General features: G+C 45.5%; 1 protein-coding gene across 8 annotated transcripts in view; it reads right to left on the bottom strand.

Annotated features, from left to right (window-relative positions):
* map4k5 (mitogen-activated protein kinase kinase kinase kinase 5) overlaps positions 1-18,775 on the bottom strand; it is a 52,663-nt gene that overhangs the window by 18,924 nt on the left and 14,964 nt on the right. For 6 of the 8 annotated variants that reach the window (XM_031580412.2, XM_031580416.2, XM_031580417.1 and 3 more), the window contains exons 4-15: positions 10,716-10,806; positions 9,389-9,453; positions 9,112-9,167; positions 8,812-8,859; positions 6,148-6,190; positions 5,958-6,030; positions 5,246-5,377; positions 4,645-4,707; positions 4,055-4,136; positions 3,701-3,817; positions 2,039-2,117; positions 753-815 (exon numbers count right to left, since the gene is read on the bottom strand). In XM_031580412.2, the coding sequence (XP_031436272.1) occupies positions 753-815; positions 2,039-2,117; positions 3,701-3,817; positions 4,055-4,136; positions 4,645-4,707; positions 5,246-5,377; positions 5,958-6,030; positions 6,148-6,190; positions 8,812-8,859; positions 9,112-9,167; positions 9,389-9,453; positions 10,716-10,806 (912 nt within the window). The remainder of the gene's footprint in view (positions 1-752; positions 816-2,038; positions 2,118-3,700; positions 3,818-4,054; positions 4,137-4,644; positions 4,708-5,245; positions 5,378-5,957; positions 6,031-6,147; positions 6,191-8,811; positions 8,860-9,111; positions 9,168-9,388; positions 9,454-10,715; positions 10,807-18,775) is intronic. The other 2 variants (XM_031580418.2, XM_031580419.1) reach the window with 1 other exon arrangement.

Raw genomic sequence — 18,775 nt, 5'->3', positions numbered from 1 at the left:
GTGTGTGTGTGTGTGTGTGTACGCTCACGTGAGCCAACCGTTGCTGGAAGGTGAGCGAGGAAGTGAGACATTTCACTGAAGGGGTTGACATGGACAGGCAGATGGCCGGGGACTGGAGCGATGAGAGTCAGTGTTCAGGGCAGCCAATCGTGCTTGGGGGGGGGGGGGGGTTAGCTGCAGGAGGCGGTGGGAAGCGGTCACCACCATAGACATAAATACAGTATATATGTCTATGGTCACCACTGGCCAGAGTCTGTATCTACAGCACACTGCTGCTCGGAGGCCAGTCAGTCAGTTTCACATGCTTGTCACAAACACCCACTCGCACTCTCTCGTGCACACAGGCAGGTAGTAAACACAGCACGTCACCCCTGAAACGTCTCATGCTTATGGTGCACAGGATGATATATTATTGTGTACCACTTAGGTGTGGTATACACAGATTGTGTAGATGCTGCATGTATACAATTATTATTTTATATTATTTATTTATGTGTCCGGGAAACTGTTACACTCTTAGACAGCTTATGGCTAAAATGTCTGTGTGTAAGACTCAGCGGAGTTCTTCCTCCACTTGGTGTTTTGAGGTCATAGAGTGTGTATGCGTGTGAGAATGTGAGCATGGATGTATCTCTCCCTGTGTAGTCTTCTTCACAGTGTGTGTGTGCGCTTGTGACTTTGTGTTTGAATTGTTCAGTGAATTGTACACGCTTGTGGAAGTATGTGTGTGTGTGTGTATATGTGTGACTAACCTGAGCCCTCACCGTTCTCTGCTCTTTGAGGGCTTTGTGTCCTTCCTGAGTGTATCCCATTGGCTGCGTCCAACAGGAGGAATAAAACATATCCCATCAGCATAGACACACACACACACACACACACACACACACACACACACACACACACACACACACACACACACACACACACACACACACACACACACACACACACACACACACACACACACACACACACACACACACCTGAGGAGCTCTACAAATACCCACTGCAACATCTAACCAAGACACTACAAAACAACACACGGCTAATGCAAGAGGTCACACCACAAAACAAACGGAGATACAGCCCAGACCTATCACAGCCCAACACAGAAGCACTGGCAGAGATCACCTCCTGCTAGTACCCAGACACACTTGTTCTTCAGCCACCTACTGCCACAAACATGCGTGGCCTCATAACCATTAAACAAGATGGCTGGACAAACACTTCACAAACATCACGCACGCACGCGCACACGTCTGGGGACCATTATGCACACTACAATGATGGCTAATCCCCGCGGTGACAGATCTCTCATAGCTGTGCCAGGCACACGCATTAACCGGACAAAAAGTGTGTGAGTCAGGCGTAAACAACTTCATGACAAGTCAGTGTGTTTGATGTCAGATGATTTAGGACATCGATACTGACACCGATAAGGGAGAGACATGTATATGCAGTGAGTCAGAAAGTCACATGAGAAAGAGACACACACACACACACACACACACACACACACACACGCAGACACACACCCCACCTGTGGAACCTGTTTTGATGTGGTACTTTCTAACCCTTATTTCCGCTTCTTATTTCACCTCTCTTTCCTGACAGGGACACCCTAAGCAATGGCTGAATTCTCTATTCTCATCTCCATCTCAGCCTCTTTCACATCAATAAGCCTATCATCAGAGCCTTCATCAAACACACTTGAAACTCTTACAAACCCACCCACACACACCCTACTGCATTCTTTGCTTTACTACTGCGTGTCGTATGTGAGAGTGTGTGTGCTACGTGTGTGCGTGTGTGTGTGTGTGAGAGTGTGTGTGTGTGGCCTCATGCTTATGTCTGAGGTGCTGCAATTTTTGTGTCTTAGTTCCATCCCAGCTGAACAGATAACGACTGACAACTAGATCAGCCAATGGGAGCACAGTCAGGGGTTTGTGGGAGTGTAGAAAACCCTGTCAGGTGACAGGGAGGGACGGGACAACCTGCAGGAGAAATGGGATGAGTGATGGCAGATGAGGCCACTTACAGTTGATCTCGGAGCGAGTTCTCTCTGCCCGAGCGTTCTTATTGGTGGAGCGGATTGTGTGCCTTCCCACAGGGTGGAGCTGAGAGAGAAAGAGAGAGAGAGAGAGAGAGAGAGAGAGAGAGAGAGAGAGAGAGAGAGAGAGAGAGAGAGAGAGAGAGAGAGAGAGAGAGAGGAGATAGGTTAATGGGGGGCATAGGATGACTGTCAGTAAATTGTCAGTGAAATAGTCGATCAATGACACCGTCATGTGGGAATCCTACTTAGTAAGGTAAACAGAGAGCAAGATAGAGCAAACAAAGTCAGGAGGGAGGCTAAAAAGTGAAATAAAATAAATATCCAAAGTGCAGTTGCTCTATTCATTCCATCCTCTCTAAACGGAAACCACACATAACCACACACACACGCATTCATTTCTCAGGTTGTGTGTCTAATAACTGCTACTAAGTCCCCACCACACACAGGCCCATCAGTGGTTGGCAGTGGTTAGAGTGGAACAGGCATCTACAGAGTTTACAGTAGAGCTATTTGTGCTGATGTGCACAGACACACACACACACACACACACAAACACAAACACTAAGAGATCTCACAACCAGACACCAAAGAGAGGGATAAAGACAAGACATAATGAGTGAAGGAAGATGGCGACAGAGAGAGAGAGAGAAACAGAGAGAGAGAAACAGAGAGAGAGACAAGAACAAAAAGAGACCCCAGAAAGAACAAGACGAGTAACAATGCACAATGGACAAGATAAGCACGGCTGTCTGAGGATTGCCATAACTCATGTCACTAAAACACAAAGACCACTCACAAAGACATAAGAAGAGCTAACACACACACACACACACACACACACACACACACACACACACACACACACACACACACACACACACACACACACACACACACACACACACACAATAGATGAATGTGTGTGCACACATACAAACAGACATTCCAGGCACTCGTTGGGGATTTGTGGCTAGGATGTGGAAGCTGATTGCTGGATGGCATCCATCAGAGATTGTGAATCATTAGTTTGGACCGAGACTTTAAGGGTTTCTGCCCATATACAGTAGTATCAGGGGGTCAGCGGAGTAGAGGAGCATGTAGCTCACATTTCGCAAGGATAAGTGGGCCTGACGTTAGCTCACATTGATAGCTACACAGAAAGCAGATGAGGAAAGAGAACGAGACACATTTAGAGAAAAGACTATGCACTCTAAGCCTGCCTCCTCGAAGTGATGAAAACCACACCGACACTGATGCGCACACACACACACACACATACATAAAAACACACCCATGCCTACCTATGCACACATTCATACATACACAGAGGGAGAGACAGACAGCTGCAAATGGAAACATCTGCCTAGAAGACAGCCTTCAAAGGTTCAGAGGTTCTGCTGCTGTGAGTAACCTAGCACTGATCATTAAGCGTTAGCCAGAGGAAGTGCCTACAGTCCACATGAAATCAAACCCAGAATAGAGAGAGGAGTGGCTCGTGTGGCCTGCTTGCATAGAAAAGAGAACAGGAGCGGAAGCTAAAAGAGTTGCTTTCAATGCGCAGTGCAATTGAACAAGTGATGATAGACGGAATCTGACTTAACTAGGCCTGAGTAGAAATTGTTAGTACTTGTGTGTGCGTGTGTATACCTCTAGGTCATCATCCTCTGCCTCGCAGTACTGAGGGTGGATGTCGGGGTTGTTCATCTTATCCAGCAGCTCCACTGCCAGGTTCCGTGTCAGGCCTAACTGTGCTACAAACAGGTGCTACATGCCCACACACACACACACACACACACACACACACACACACACACACACACACACACACACACACACACACACACACACACACACACACACACACACACACACACACACACAGACGGAGATAAAGTTACTACATGTGATGGTTCCATTGTTTGTTTGTTTCCAGTATTTGTTGTGTGTTGTATTTAACAAAGAGGTGTGTGTGAGAGAGTGTATTTGTAAAGACACACTCACTGAGAGTAACTTCTCTGCTGTGGGCCTCTTCTTAGGATTCTTGGTGAGGGACACTTTCACAAAGTTATTAAAGGTGCTTGACCTAAGAAGGAGCGTCTCAAGTTACTTAATGTTCAACTGATGTGTGTGTGTGTGTGTGTGTGTGTGTGTGTGGGGGTGGGTGTGTGTGTGTGTGTGTTGGGCCCGGATGAATGTGTATCTGTGAAGGTTATTACTCTGTTTTATAGATAGTAATGTAAGTATGTTTAGGTTTTGAGACTAAATGTGTGTTAAAAATGTCAGTATATATATATATATATATGTGTGTGTGTGTGTGTGTGTGTGTGTGTGTGTGTGTGTGTGTGTGTAAAATTGTGAACTTCTATGTGAGTGTGTGTGTCTACATTTGTAAAAACGTATGTGTTTGTAAAGGTGAATGTATATTTGAGAACATTTGGAAAAAGCAGACGTGCCTGTAAAGGTGAATGTGTGTGTGTGCTATGTGTGTATGTGTGTGTGTGTGTGTGTGTGTGTGTATCCTGAGTTGGCATTGTTCAGCAGCTGCACTCATGTTACACAGGCTCATTAGAGCTAATTCATGGCAGACTCACCACTTGCTCTTGTCTTTTAACTTCGGAGGTTGGAAACTGCTCTTCGACATTAAGAACAAAGCCCTGAGAAAACACAGACACATACATCAGTTCCGGGTCCCTCTCTCTCACACATACACAGAGATATTTTATCTTCTTTCATCTCACAGGAAGTGAGATCACACACAGCCACACACAGCCACAGCCACACACACACACACACACACAAACACTTTAATAAGAGCACAGCAAATCAAGCTACATTCTGTGATTACTGAAACTGGCCCTGCACACAAACAGGAAGTCAATGAGGATTCTAGGACAGAGTGAAGCTGTGTGTGTGAGTGAGAGTGTGTTTGTGTGTTTGGTGTGTATGCTTATGTGGTAAAGACCTGTCCAAGTAGCACGCTTGTGTCAAAGTGCATGCATTTTTCTGGGTTGTGGTAGGATGTTGTGTGTGTATGGTGGAGTCCCACGGGTGGCCTGTGTGTGCTCACTCATGTTGGTGTGTGTGTGTGTGTGTGTGTGTGTGTGTGTGTTTGCTTCCACGTGAGTATAGATATGTGTATGTTTAGTAATGACTCACAGAGTGAAGTGTGTGTGAGTGTGTGGGTGTTTATACCTCATAGGGTGCAGCTCAAACATGGGAGGCTGAAGCTCCGCCAGCTCTATGGAGGTGATGCCCACTGCCCAGATATCACACAGCTGGTTATAGCCCCCGTTCTTCTCCACCGCTGCAACCTCCGGAGCCATCCTGCACGCGCACACACACAAGATATACAATACATGTTTACCAATACACAAACAGCCATAATGCACACATATACAAGACACTCAACATACACGACACACACACACACACACAACACATGCACATATAGGGGTGCACAGACACAAGACAAGAACTCCTCACCCCCAAGTCATTTCCTCAAGACTTTTAGAGATCTTCTAATGTGGATCATACATTTTAACACAGCAAGGAAGAAACGTACACAAAAACACAGACATAGACATACACCCCCCACCTGTGGTACTTTCTAACCCTTATTTATATATAGCAATGGCTGAATTCTCTATTCTCATCTCTTTCACATCCATTAGCCTCTCTCTCTCTCTCTCTTTCTTTGCTGTTCAGAGCCTTCATCAAACACACTTAAAACTCCTACAAACCCACCCACCCACCCACACACACCCAACTGCATTCTTCTAATGTGGATCATACATTTTAACACAGCAAGGAAGAAACATACACAAAAACACAGACACGAACACACACACACACACACACACACACACAGACGCACAGACAGACGCACAGACAGACGCACGCTTACCAGTACGGCGTGCCAATAAAAGACTTCCTTTTGGCAATGGTTGCTGTTATTTTGGCAGCAACTCCAAAGTCAGCTGCAATGAGAGGTGCGGAAAAAGATGTTCACGTCATACAAACACACACGGACACAGACACGCAGAGAATGGTTTTATTGTACACACTTCTGTGCAGAGCCAGCATGCACTACTCACCCAGTTTGACATCGCCATGGTCTGTTAGCAGAATATTAGCACCCTGCAATGTACACAAACACAAATCAAATTGGGAAATACATGCCGCACAAACGCACGCACACATATATATACACACAATCCTGCAAGCCAAGATAAACAACAACCCCTCACACACACCACACGCTCAGTCAAGAAGGTAGACCTGCAAAGTAACACACACCCACTGGTTTTTCACTCAGAAATACTAGGGCCGATTAGTTCAACACTGATCAGTGATCAGGTCAGTTTGTGATTTCAGCCCCGTCTGTATCCTGGCGGTCACCTATAGCTGACTATATTGTTAATCGAGGTATGTGATTTTTGAGCCTGTTCTAAAAAAAATCCTCTTTTTTCTCACTTATATTCCCAGACAAGCTGTTTTTGTGGAGGTCGACTTAGCCTATCCTGTGTATGCACCTGTTGGATTTTAGGCGTTGCACGTAAAATGTTGCAACAAGCATAACATGTGATACACATCCAATTTAATAATCTCAATGAGTCTATTAGAACACATTTGCAACTTCGGAGCTAGGTAGGCTACTGAAACATATGTATTTGCTTAGATGTTAAATGTTCTGGCACTCGCTGCAGTGGGAGCAGGATCGAAGTTTAAGTTTTAGGAAGGGTTTTGGTTTTACTTTCAATCTTTTCCCCAGTAGGATACGTACGGTGCGGTTGATGTGAAACAATGACCTTTTCTGCAACAGCATATTAGGTTTGTCTCAGATGACTATGCTATTTGACATTAATTAAATGAAAATGTTATTTTCTTTACACTGGTTTTTACTTAATTGTGAATTCTAAATTATTATTCTGGGAAGATTGTAGGCTGTGTGCAACTAGAACCCAAGCAGAACCGGTCCGTGAAAACTTGTTTAGCTGAGCATTGGTTCATCAGGAGAGAGTGGACAGGTACATGTACTAATATGAAAGCGTGTTGCAAGGCTACTGGTGCCTGTATGTGTGTACGTATACGCTGACGCCTCTCTGCATACCCAGAAACAGTGCTCAGGGTTGAAAAGAAATCGATGCGTAAAATGCAAGCCAGCAGTGACCACTGGCCTACATGAATGGGGAGTGCATAAGACATGGGAGGCTGTGAGCGATGTTCATGCTGATGAGTTTGAACAGCTGGGCCGACCTAAATACAACCTCTTTCTGCATTCATTTGCAGCTATTCAAACAATAGAGATCTTTTGGGGAGAATCCGCTCCTGTGGCACGTTTTTTTTCTTCTTCTGCCTTAACCTAATTAGACTACAATATATGAACAGATATGATAAGAAGTCATTATTTTGTATTTCCATCATGGATGACATACGTTCACTGCTGACGGCATTTAATTCAAATTGGACAAATGAGACTGCCTCTTCCCAGATGCCCCAGTCTTTAAAGGGGATGCACTTTTCAAAACATTGTATTATTTTCCAAAGTCTGCCAGGATTTGTTTTAACTTTGAGGATATCCGAGATATATTAATAGCATTAACACAGCTCCTGCTCCTCCTAGCTCCTTGATAACACAGACATGTGCAGGCATAAAGCGCTATTCTTCCAATAAAGGGAAAGTGATATTTATTTGCCAGATAGCTCAATCAGAATTACGCAGTAATGGTATCTGATTGAAGCATGCAAATGTTCCCTGTCAGAGAAGAATATATTGCCATGCCTATATCCAAATGCCAAACCTACGCAGATTTGTTTAATTCATCGCCAGAGTTTAAGACTTCCCCGCCAAACTAGGGGCCCAGAATCTTCAACCAGCTAATGTTCTCCTGCTGTCTGAGCCGTTACCCGAATCCAGCCGCTTCTGATAGCCCACCCCATGCTACTGTTGAAACCCCCCTGAGTCATGCTAACGCTATTATGCATGTGTTACATTGCATTGCACATTCAGCTAGCTGTGACTGTGCGCTAGCTGAAATGTGCCTATGGGACAGAAGCCTCAGTGATCAGTGATCATTTTTTGCTGACCTCAGTTTGTTGTGCCTTTCTCACCAAGGCTGAAACTTCCCACAACCACATAAGAGCAATATCATGTAATGCTGTTGCCCTATGGTATACGTGTGTGAGTGTGTGTGTGTGTGTGTGTAAGCATGTGTAAGTGGGTGTGTGTCCGTGTGTGATTGACAGCTTGATGTAAGAGCATCCTGTGGCTGTAGACAGGAGGAAACCGGAAGAGAGCACGCTGGCAGAGATAGAGCAACACACTGACTAACCCTGATAAAACACACACACACACACACACACACACACACACACGGAGCTGCACCCAAAATCCTCAACCTTGACCAACATATTCTTTTCTGAACATACTCTTCACACATGAAAACAACACTGTGTGAGAAGGGGCGTTGGCAAGAGTATGAGGGAGAGAGATTGTGTGTGTGTGTGTGTGTGTGTGTGTGTGTGTGTGTGTGTGTGTGTGTGTGTGTGTGTGTGTGTGTGTGTGTGTGTGTGTGTGTGTGTGTGTGTGTGTGTGTGTGTGTGTGTGTGTGTGTGTGTGTGTGTGTGTGTGTGTGTGTGTGTGTGTGTGTGTGTGCGCGCGTGTGCATGTGCATGTGTATTTACAGTGCTGTGCATTCTTGGGTGAATTTGTGTGTGTGTGTGTGTGTGTGTGTGTATGTATGATTGTGGTGCTGTACCTTAATGTCTCTGTGCATCTTGCCTTTGCTGTGGAGATAGCCCAGGCCCTGGTGACACATGTGTAGGTACACATCAGACTGGACGAATAACAACAAGACACAACACAACCCAGCAACAGACCAGCGGTCCTTACTATCATGAATGTTACAAAGGTCTACTGGGAGAAAGTGCAATTTGCAACAAAAACAAAACAATGGTATGATATGTTGGGATGTGTGTGTGTGTGTGTGTGTGTGTGTGTGTGTGTGTGTGAGAGAGAGAAAGTGTGCACTGTGTACATCAATGTGTGAATGCGTTACCTGTATGGTCTCTCTGCAGACATATGCTATCTGGAGTTCTGAAAGGGGGCCAGTCACTGTCCAAATATACAAACAACAAAAATAAACACACACACCAATACAAAGACACTACAGTGTTACAAGACGCTGCATACACATCTGATTCGCAAAGAACACCCACTCAGGCTCACACACATCAGACTCATGTGCTGCGCGCGCACACACACACACACACACACACACGTAAACACAGAGAAATGACTGTGAAGATGTAAAGTTGTAATCTCTGTGGCCGTACCATTGTAAATGTCCTGTAACGATCCTCCTCCACAGTACTCCATGCAGATCCACAACTTCTCTCGGCTAACGGGGTGAGAGAGGGGGAGTGAGAGTTGATAAAATAAACATGATGAAAACCCGCCAAGGTCGCTGCCTTCAGTGAACATTCATTACATCTCACCCCATTCTGAGCAGCTTCATTAACTCAGACTTTTAAAGATGTATTTGTGTGTCTTCACTGCGGGTGCAATGGTTCACTGTTTTCATGATTTGTTTTTGGAGGACAGTTTAGGCTTACAGGACGGCATGGCTCAGCAGCACCAACCCTGAACTGAAGGTCTTCGGCCTCTTCGGCCTCTTCAGCCTTATTTGACTTCCATCACACACAATTTTAACTCTGTGACAAAGCTGTGAGAAAATCAACCCTGCAGCACTTTTTTCCCCTCCAAGGCTGTTTGAGGCCACCCAGCCACTTTTCATAGCCTACCAATGCCGCTCAACGCAGCAAAAGTTCTTGTCAACAGAAGGCAGGCCAGGTCGAGGACATGCTACTTTAATAAAGGCACAATATGCAGTGTTTTGCGGTGAGATACATGCTTTAAGGCTGACATCAATGATGCCATGATGAATATGGACCAGAGTTTCACAACCTTCCTGTTTATTTTTATGAATCTTCCTGGTTTCAAACCAGTCAATGCTGCGTGTACTTTTGTAAGACATGTACATGAATGTATTTAACACCTGACATGTAATTTTTTGTACATTTTTGACAGCAAAAAATACATGCTGCACTAAAACCAAGTGGCCTTCACTACCTAATAGATGGTGGAACAGTTGGCTCTACACGCCACATAGGAGTAAAGGATGATGATGATGATCTGGTGAAACCCTAGACTACAATCTTGTGGTGAAGACGACTGTACTGATATACAGATGACTCAGTGTCATTAAGACACGGGTCAGATTCCTGTAACAAAACCAGACAGACAGGCGGTGTAGAAATTACAGGAACACACACACAGGCACACACACAGAGATTACTGTAAATGTGGCATGTTACCAGCAGGAGAGAGTACCCCACTTCCGTTTTGCATCTTACATCACACAGTATGGGTCTGATTACACACCCACACCACCCACACACACACACTCTGCCCTTTCTCCCCTTTTATCTCAAATACTAATGCCAGCCTCTTTCCCAATCATTTATGCCCCAAACACCCCCCCCCACACACACACACACTCTGCCCTTTCATCTCAAATACTAATGCCACCCTCCTTCTCAATCATATTTGCCCCACACACACACACACACACAGACACTCGTTTGCATGTGTGATTCTCACCTGAGGTAGCTGCCAAAGTAGGCCACTATATTTTGATGAGTGCATTCCTTCACCATGAAAATCTCCTGTTGGATGATGGAAAAGTCGTCTCCTAGAGAGAGAGTGTGACAGAGGAAGAGAGAGCACTACGTGAGGATTTCTAACTTTAGTGTGCACACACACACACACACACGCACACACACACACACACACACACACAGACATTGAGAGCCATAATGTACACAGAGAGGCCAAACAATAAGGACACATCACACAGAGGCAGACAGATATACACAAACACAATAGAGTGAATGTGGAAAAACGATGTGAAAAGGTATAGCTGAAGCCGAGACAGTAGAAAGCACACCCTCTGAAAAATGCTGACCAAGCTGGTTTACTTGGCATGTAGCTGGTTTACTTGGCAGCTGGAATCTATATTACACCCCCGCAGTGCTGAGCAGTGGATCGGTCCAATTCACCATCCCACCCCGACTATTAGCATGGTGGTACACGCCAACCCCCATATCTGAATGGAAAGTTCAAGCAAACTGAGCGTACACTCAAACTGTACGTACACAGTGAAATGCACACACACACACACACACACACACACACACACACACACACACACACACACACACACACACACACACACACACACACACACACACACACACACACACACACACACACACACACACACACACACACACACACACACAGGCCATTTTGAGGGACACTAAATCTTTCCCTGTGTCCTGCCAAAGCTAAACACAACCACAAAGCAGGCAGTGGTATTCTGCAGAGATACTCTTCTGGCACAACCCTGCTATTACATTAACAAATCATTTACTGAATCATTTACTGAATCATTCACTAATGCATTAACAAGGACCGTGGAACAGTAACAACTTAGGCCATACCAACGCATAGTTCTTCTATTTATCGGACTTTAATAGACCAAACATGTAAATTGAACCTTGAAGATCTGCATCATTAGCCTTTGCATACTAAATAAAACTGTTTACAGAGAGTTTAAAGTCTAGTGGGTCTAAATCAGGTGAAACAGTCCAGCTTTGTCTTGGCAATGGTCTTAAAGCATGCAAGAGAGCTACTGTAGTTTTACTGTAGGTAAAATGATGATTATGCACTGATATTCCATTGGTGGCGATTGTAACATGTGGCTTTTAAAAAATTGGTCTATTTTTTTTAATGTTGCCAAGAAGTTGGCCGGTGTTTGCAGCAGCAGTATCTTTATATTCTGATAGACCATCTGTGAGGTCACTTAAATAAATGCCCTGTGACAATAGTGCCTGTAGGATAAATCCACTTCAGGGCAAATTGATTCACAAAAAGTAGTAAATAACTAGTAGCACTGCATAGATAGATAGAGAGAGAGAGAGACCTGTTACTTAGAAAAACATTTCACCAAAGGCCTGATGCCTTAAGATCAGTGATACTCCAGTCTATACGGCTGCTATGATATGCGGGAGTGGTTATGTGTTGGAACTATGTGGTTTGTGTGTGTGTGTGTGCGTGCATGCGTGTGTGTAAAAATGTGTATGGACTCCAGGGGTTTAATGATTTCCAGTGCACAGCCTAGTCGCTCGGCTGAATGCTGAGCAGATGTCTCTGCATTCCTGTCTCCCTCTCTCCCCCTCTCTCCCTCTCTCTCTCTCCCTCTCTCTCTCTCCCTCTCCCCCTCTCTCCCTCTCCCCCTCTCTGTCTGTCTGTCTGTCTGTCTGTCTGTCTATCTGTCTGTCTGTCTGTCCCTCCCTCTCTCTCTGTCCCTCTCCCTTTCTCTCTCTCCCACGCACAAACAGGGCTAGACCATCCGGGGGCTGCCTGTTCACCCAACAGTGTGTCGCCCAACACATTAGGCCTCTTTCTCATACAGCTGTCTTGAGGAGGGCGAGGGGGGGGGGAGAGAGAGAGAGAGAGACAGAGAGAGAGAGAGACACACAGAGAGAGTGAGACAAAGAGAGAGAGAGAGAGACACAAAGAGAGAGAGCGAGAGACACAAAGAGAGAGAGAGAGAGCTAGGGTGTGTGTGTCATGGAGAAGTTAAAAAACAAAAGGTTAGAAAGAAAGGACCAGACAAAAAGACAAGAGCAAACGGGAGGGGTATGCAAGGACAGACAAGAAGACAAAAACAAATAAGGAAAGGGAGATGGGGCAAAAATGGAGCCTTGAGACGGAGAGAAAGTGAGCCAGTGAGGAAACAGGAAGCATTAAAAGCAAGAAGGGCAACCAGTCAGGGGGGAGAGGGAGAGAGAAAGGGAGAGAGAGAGAGAGGGAGAGAGACAGACAGAGGGAGAGAGAGAGAGGAAAAAAAGAAGTGAGTAGGGGAGGAGAAAATAAATCCTGGAAAGGCTTCAAGTCAGGAGTTACTGGGGATCTCAAACACGGCGGTACAGCTTGTGCTCAGGAAAGAATCTCATTTTTCCCCTCTCCTCTCCCCTCCTCTCCCACTCTCTGTCTTTCTCTTCTCTGGTTCTCTCACCCCAAGTCTCGCACACAAAATTTCACAGCCTTCATTTCCCAATTTGGACAAATTCAGGGTCTTATTTTAATTCTTATACTCTTTCATTATGTCTTCATCACCCACCACTCTCTCACTTACACGGACACATAATCACTCTCAACTCAGATAAAAACACGTGTTCTATCAAATTGTTGCACGAGTACAAGCTACAAAGCGCAAACATTTTTCTGAGTCAGAGAGACAGAAAGGAGGTCAAAACAGAAGATGGTTCATCAAGTTCAGTAAGATCCGATTTCAGCAGGGATTGAAACGGCATGGAATCTGTCCTGAGTTCATAATTGTGGTTTTTCAGTCGTCATGCCCTGAGCTGCCGAGCTGCCGAGCTGTGGCTGAATGGTGGATTACAGGGTAGTCTGAGAGATACGCATTCAGTCATCGCCAGTTTGGGAAGGTGAGGAGGACCATCACCAGCCAAAGATGTGGGGGCTGAGGAAACTGTAGTGAGCGGTTAATGTGTTGAATGTCACTATTAATGAGCATTCAACTTATGACTTATTTACAAACCTTAGGCATATCCTTTAAAATGGAAGGTTTCGTTGGACCTTGCAAAACCTTGGCTATTTAATTGAATAACTCTTTTATCCAGCAAAGTTCTCTTTGTGTGGGTATGTTCTATATATAAGCTTCGGGTTATTTCAAAAACCAATGAGAAACTTCTGGGATGGCAGATTACAACCTCTCTGCGACGGCACACCACACTCCTTACCCAGAGACCCCAGATGACACAGGCACACTAACCTCCCACCCCCTTACGGCCCCCGGGATGATCATCCTCCATCCCAAACCCAGCCCGGTGGCCGCAGCGAGCTGTGTGTGTGTCGGAATACCTGTGGCTTTCACACAATAGTCGGAAACGTCCGGAAAGAATCCACAATCCAGTGGAAAACAAACTGAGCAGGGAGGGGGTAGGAGTGGAGGGCGGGGAGGGGAGGGGAGGGGAGAGAAAAACCCTCTCATCACCACAGAGTCCTTGTCATTCCTCCTCTCTGGCTCCCCCGCATGAGTCGCATTACAAGCCTGTGTGATGCAGCCACTCTGCAGAGATGGGATTATCTAGGCTGCTGTTGAGCAGATGGAGGGCTTGACTGCTGGAAGCCTTTTTCCCCCACCGAGTCGCGGTGGGCCGAGTTGAGGGGATGGGATTGTTGCAGAATGATACTAAACCATGCTCAGCTTTGCAGTAGCCATTCGGGTGGGTTGGCTTATGACTAGGGTATTCACTGCTTGCTCGGGTCTCGCTCATGCTCTCAGTCTCCACCCTGTATCCAACAAGGCAAAAGAATGAGGAGGAATGGCAGCTGCTATATGTTCATTACATATGGGTGATGTTGTTGACCTGCTATATGTTCATTACATATGGGTGATGTTGTTGACCTGCTATATGTTCATTACATATGGGTGATGTTGTTGACCTGCTATATGTTCATTACATATGGGTGATGTTGTTGACCTCATACTGGCTCTCTTATGGCTGTAGTCCTTGCTGTTCTTCCTCACTGGACCGAGGCAGATGGAAACTGGAAGTGCACCACTGAATATGCTAAAATGTGGTTTGGCTAGTGTTTGTCCTAACAGTCAAAATCCTTTAAGCAGAAGATGGTCCAGAGGGCATGACCAGAGGGCCTAGATGCAAGTGTAACTTTTCGGTCCTTGATAACTGGAAAGTCAGGTATTTGTTGGACTTGATGACATCGATAACTGCCGTTTAAAAGGGCTGCTGATTGAGCTGTTGATAAGGAGGTTAACTGATACAGATAAAGAGGCCAACTATTCTGCTTAGATCTAGGAAATGCCATATGACGTGTGTTCACACAAACATGCAGAGATGAAACGTGACTGACACACACAGTGTGGTACTCCAATCATCCGTGTGCATAGTAGGTCAGCTCCAAACCACCTCTCACGAGACCGATGCTGGCAACCAACTTGCTAAATGAGCTGTTTTATAGACAGACATTTGTCTTCAAACTGAATGCAAGCTTGAACTGCAGGCCTAAGTGTTTGCCACTCCATTCTAAATGTTGACTGGGACGTATATAATGTGAAAACCTCCACTCTCCTTCACTGCTGAACAAAATTTGTCAATAAAGAATCAATTAGCATTTATGTGCGTGTGCTAACCTCTAGGACACTGCACTATACAATAACAAACTGATTAATAGAACATTCATTAAGTTTGATCCTTGTGTAGATGGCAGACCTACAGCGTAAAGGATAACAGGATGTGAGATTAGAGTTCTGTTTAAAGCTTCTGTTTTACAGCAGCAGAGAAATCACTCGCCACTTCCTTATTTAGCACAGTCTCTATGACATCAGCCTGGCTGTCTTCTTTCCCAAGAGTCCCTGGTACACTGGTATTGACTTCCCTGTGTGTGCTGTGTGTGCTGTGTGTGCGGGGTGTTGCTTAGAATAACACTTGCAGTTAGCTGGCAGAGCCCCATTTAACTCATCTAATCAGCTTACAGCTAACCCTCCCTATAGAGACACGCATGGACACACACCAAACATCACTTCATTGGCGTGCGCACGTGCAGACACAAACACACGTAGACACTTGACCACCAGACATGCAAATTTTCTCAAACACACACACACACACACACACACACAGGTCCTTGAAAAGTGGAAGTGCATTGTGTAACATCTCTTATCTTTCATACTGTGGCAGAGAGGAGACTCTAAAGACAACTAGGGAGGTCCGCAACCATCTCTTTGCCACCTTCAAGCTTAGCCTTCAGTCATTGGCAACCTAGACCACTTCCTGTGTCTGCCGTCACTTCCTTCGCTGCTCACAGCAGCGCGCAAACACACACACACGAAAACCTGAAGTTTCTTGAAAATGGTACACAAAGATCGAGCTGCGGGTGTGTGTGTGTGTGTGTGTGTTTTATTTGTGTGACTATGAGCCAGAAGCCCATGGGGAATGTCTGTGTGAGCGAGTGAGTGAGTGAGTGAGAGAGAGACAGCCAGTCAGTCTTGAAAGTTCAACACAATGCCATCTAGGCCACAGTCTTAGTATGCAGAATGCGCACATAATCTAGGCCAAGAATCTTTGTTCACCACCAGACCAATGTGTGTGTGTGTGTGTGTGTGTGTGTGTGTGTGTGTGTGTGTGTGTGTTCACCCCTCCCTACCTTTTCTGTGCTGGCATTCAAACCCAGGTCAGTCTGCATCAGTTAAACCAGGACCCAAAGCGTACAACCCCCAAACTCCAAATCAAACTGAACGGTTCAATCCTGTTGTGACAAGACACAGAGGACATGGCAATGTCCCAGTATTTCCACTTGAAGCACTTTTCATTAGACCACTCACTTCACCCCACACTTGTGGGCACATGTGTGTGTGTGTATGTGTGTGTGTGTGTGTGTGTGTGTGTGGAGAGAGAGTCTGTGTGTGTGTGTGTGTGTGTGTGTGGGGGGCTGCTTGTGTGTGGGTGGGGACATGTTTGTGCATGCATGTGTGTGTGCATGAACAGGTGTACCTATGTATGCGAGTGTGTGTGAGTGTGTGTGTGTGTGTGTGTGTGTGTGTGGGAGAGAATGTGCATGTCGATGGGTGCCCAACTGTGCATTTGCACATTAACTGCAGCCACACTGGTGACGAGTCTGAGGACACTGCACAGAGTCTGACAACACCCGATGGAATCACTGGCCCAGGTTAGACGGGGTCAGTCGCTGTCTGCTATAAGAGCCTCCACGTTCCGACACACAAACACAAGTGCACACACACACACACGCAGAAATAGACAGACACACACTGTCTGTCTGACACACCCCTGGAGACAAACACACCCATGGAGACAAACATGTTCATGCAGACAAACACACACAGGCACAAATATACACACACATTAACAAACATCCCCCTCTCACACACAGCCATACAAACACACAGACACACAGTAGCATGGACTCACACTCCTCCGTCATTAGCCCCCGTTGGCGAGTAGGCAACACACAAACACACACTCGCATGGACACACACTCCTCCGTCATTAGCCCCCGTTGGCGAGTGGGCAACACACAGACACACAAACACACACTCGCATGGACACACACTCCTCCGTCATTAGCCCCTGTTGGCGAGTGGGCTAAAGGAAGTCCTAATCCTCTGCTCACTGTGTCTAATGTCCCTCTAATCAGGCCTAAGAATCTGGGGCAAGTTCAGGAGCCAAGGATTTCACCCGCATCTGTCCCCTTCGGAGAGAGGGAAGGTTGTGGGGGAGGAGAAGGAGAAGGAGAGAGACAGAGAGAGAGAGAAAAGAGGCAGAATGAGAGGATGGATAGAAGAAGACAAAGAGGGGGAGAAGAGCTGAAAGAGGAGAGAGAGAGAGAGAGAGAAATGAGGCAGAATGAGATAAAGGATAGAATAAGACAAAGAGGGGGAGAAGAGCTGAAAGAGGAGAGAGAGAAATGAGGCAGAATGAGATAAAGGATAGAATAAGACAAAGAGGGGGAGAAGAGCTGAAAGAGGAGAGAGAGAAATGAGGCAGAATGAGAGGATGGATAGAATAAGACAAAGAGGGGGAGAAGAGCTGAAGGAGGGACAGAAAGAAGTAAAGGTGTGATGACTTGCACTAGGGATGGGCATTCGATTAAATTGTCTTAATCGATCGTCGGGAGAATTAACGATCGATTTTCGATTAATCATTAATATTTTTATATTAAAATTCACTATTTATAGGCTATATTAAAATGCAGTGAAAATAGAAAAAACACAGCGTGTTTCCTCATTGAGATCTTTATTACAAGATGAACAACTCTTGTGGCAGTTAAACTTACAAGATGGACAACTCTTGTGGCAGTTAAACGGGATCCGTTCAATGGTTACACTTGAAAATATGCGCTGCTGTACTCTTAAGCAGCGGAGCCGACAGCTAGAAGCCGGTGCTCATGAACACAACTTTTTTTCTCTCTCTAACTAATTAATCTCACATTTTGAAATTCATTCATCTAGATTCATCGTGATTAAAAGTTTGTTTTCTTCTAAAGACTAAATCTTATAAATTAACGAGTAATCACTTCAGACAGCGTGTATTTTAGACACTGTTGTTTAATTGTATTTTTTTCGTGCTCTCTCGCCGTCATACAACGAATGTATGCTAGACACAATGGTGCCCCTCGACGGTAAATCGTAAGAATTGTCCCCTGAAGCAATTCGAATCACCTCAGTCAGCCCACCGTCTTCAACTATGTTGATGGGCCGACAGTCACCGGCAACCTAAACTGCTACAGCGTTGGTAACCTTTTCACGGACTGGTCTAGTTCATTTCCTAGAGAAGTCGTGGAGTGAGGGTTGGCGACCATCTAACCTGGGACTGCTTTCTGTCGGGTGTATGCATTAAGGTGATAACTTAAAGACGAGCTGCTTCTGTGATGGCTACATTCAGCTTGACAAATGCTACATACAACTTTAGTTTTGTCGTTTGTTCCGTCATTTTGCCTCTTAAACAGAAACTTTCCGCCCAACAATCCCTCAGCTCTCTCCATCTTCAACTACCGTCTCGGTCTCTTCTATCTAACTGACTGCAGACACG

Source organism: Clupea harengus, chromosome 14 (assembly GCF_900700415.2).
Source record: "Clupea harengus chromosome 14, Ch_v2.0.2, whole genome shotgun sequence".
Lineage (NCBI taxonomy): Eukaryota > Metazoa > Chordata > Actinopteri > Clupeiformes > Clupeidae > Clupea > Clupea harengus.
The sequence above is the reverse complement of the archived record's forward strand: the minus strand, read 5'-3'. Positions and strand labels throughout refer to the sequence as shown.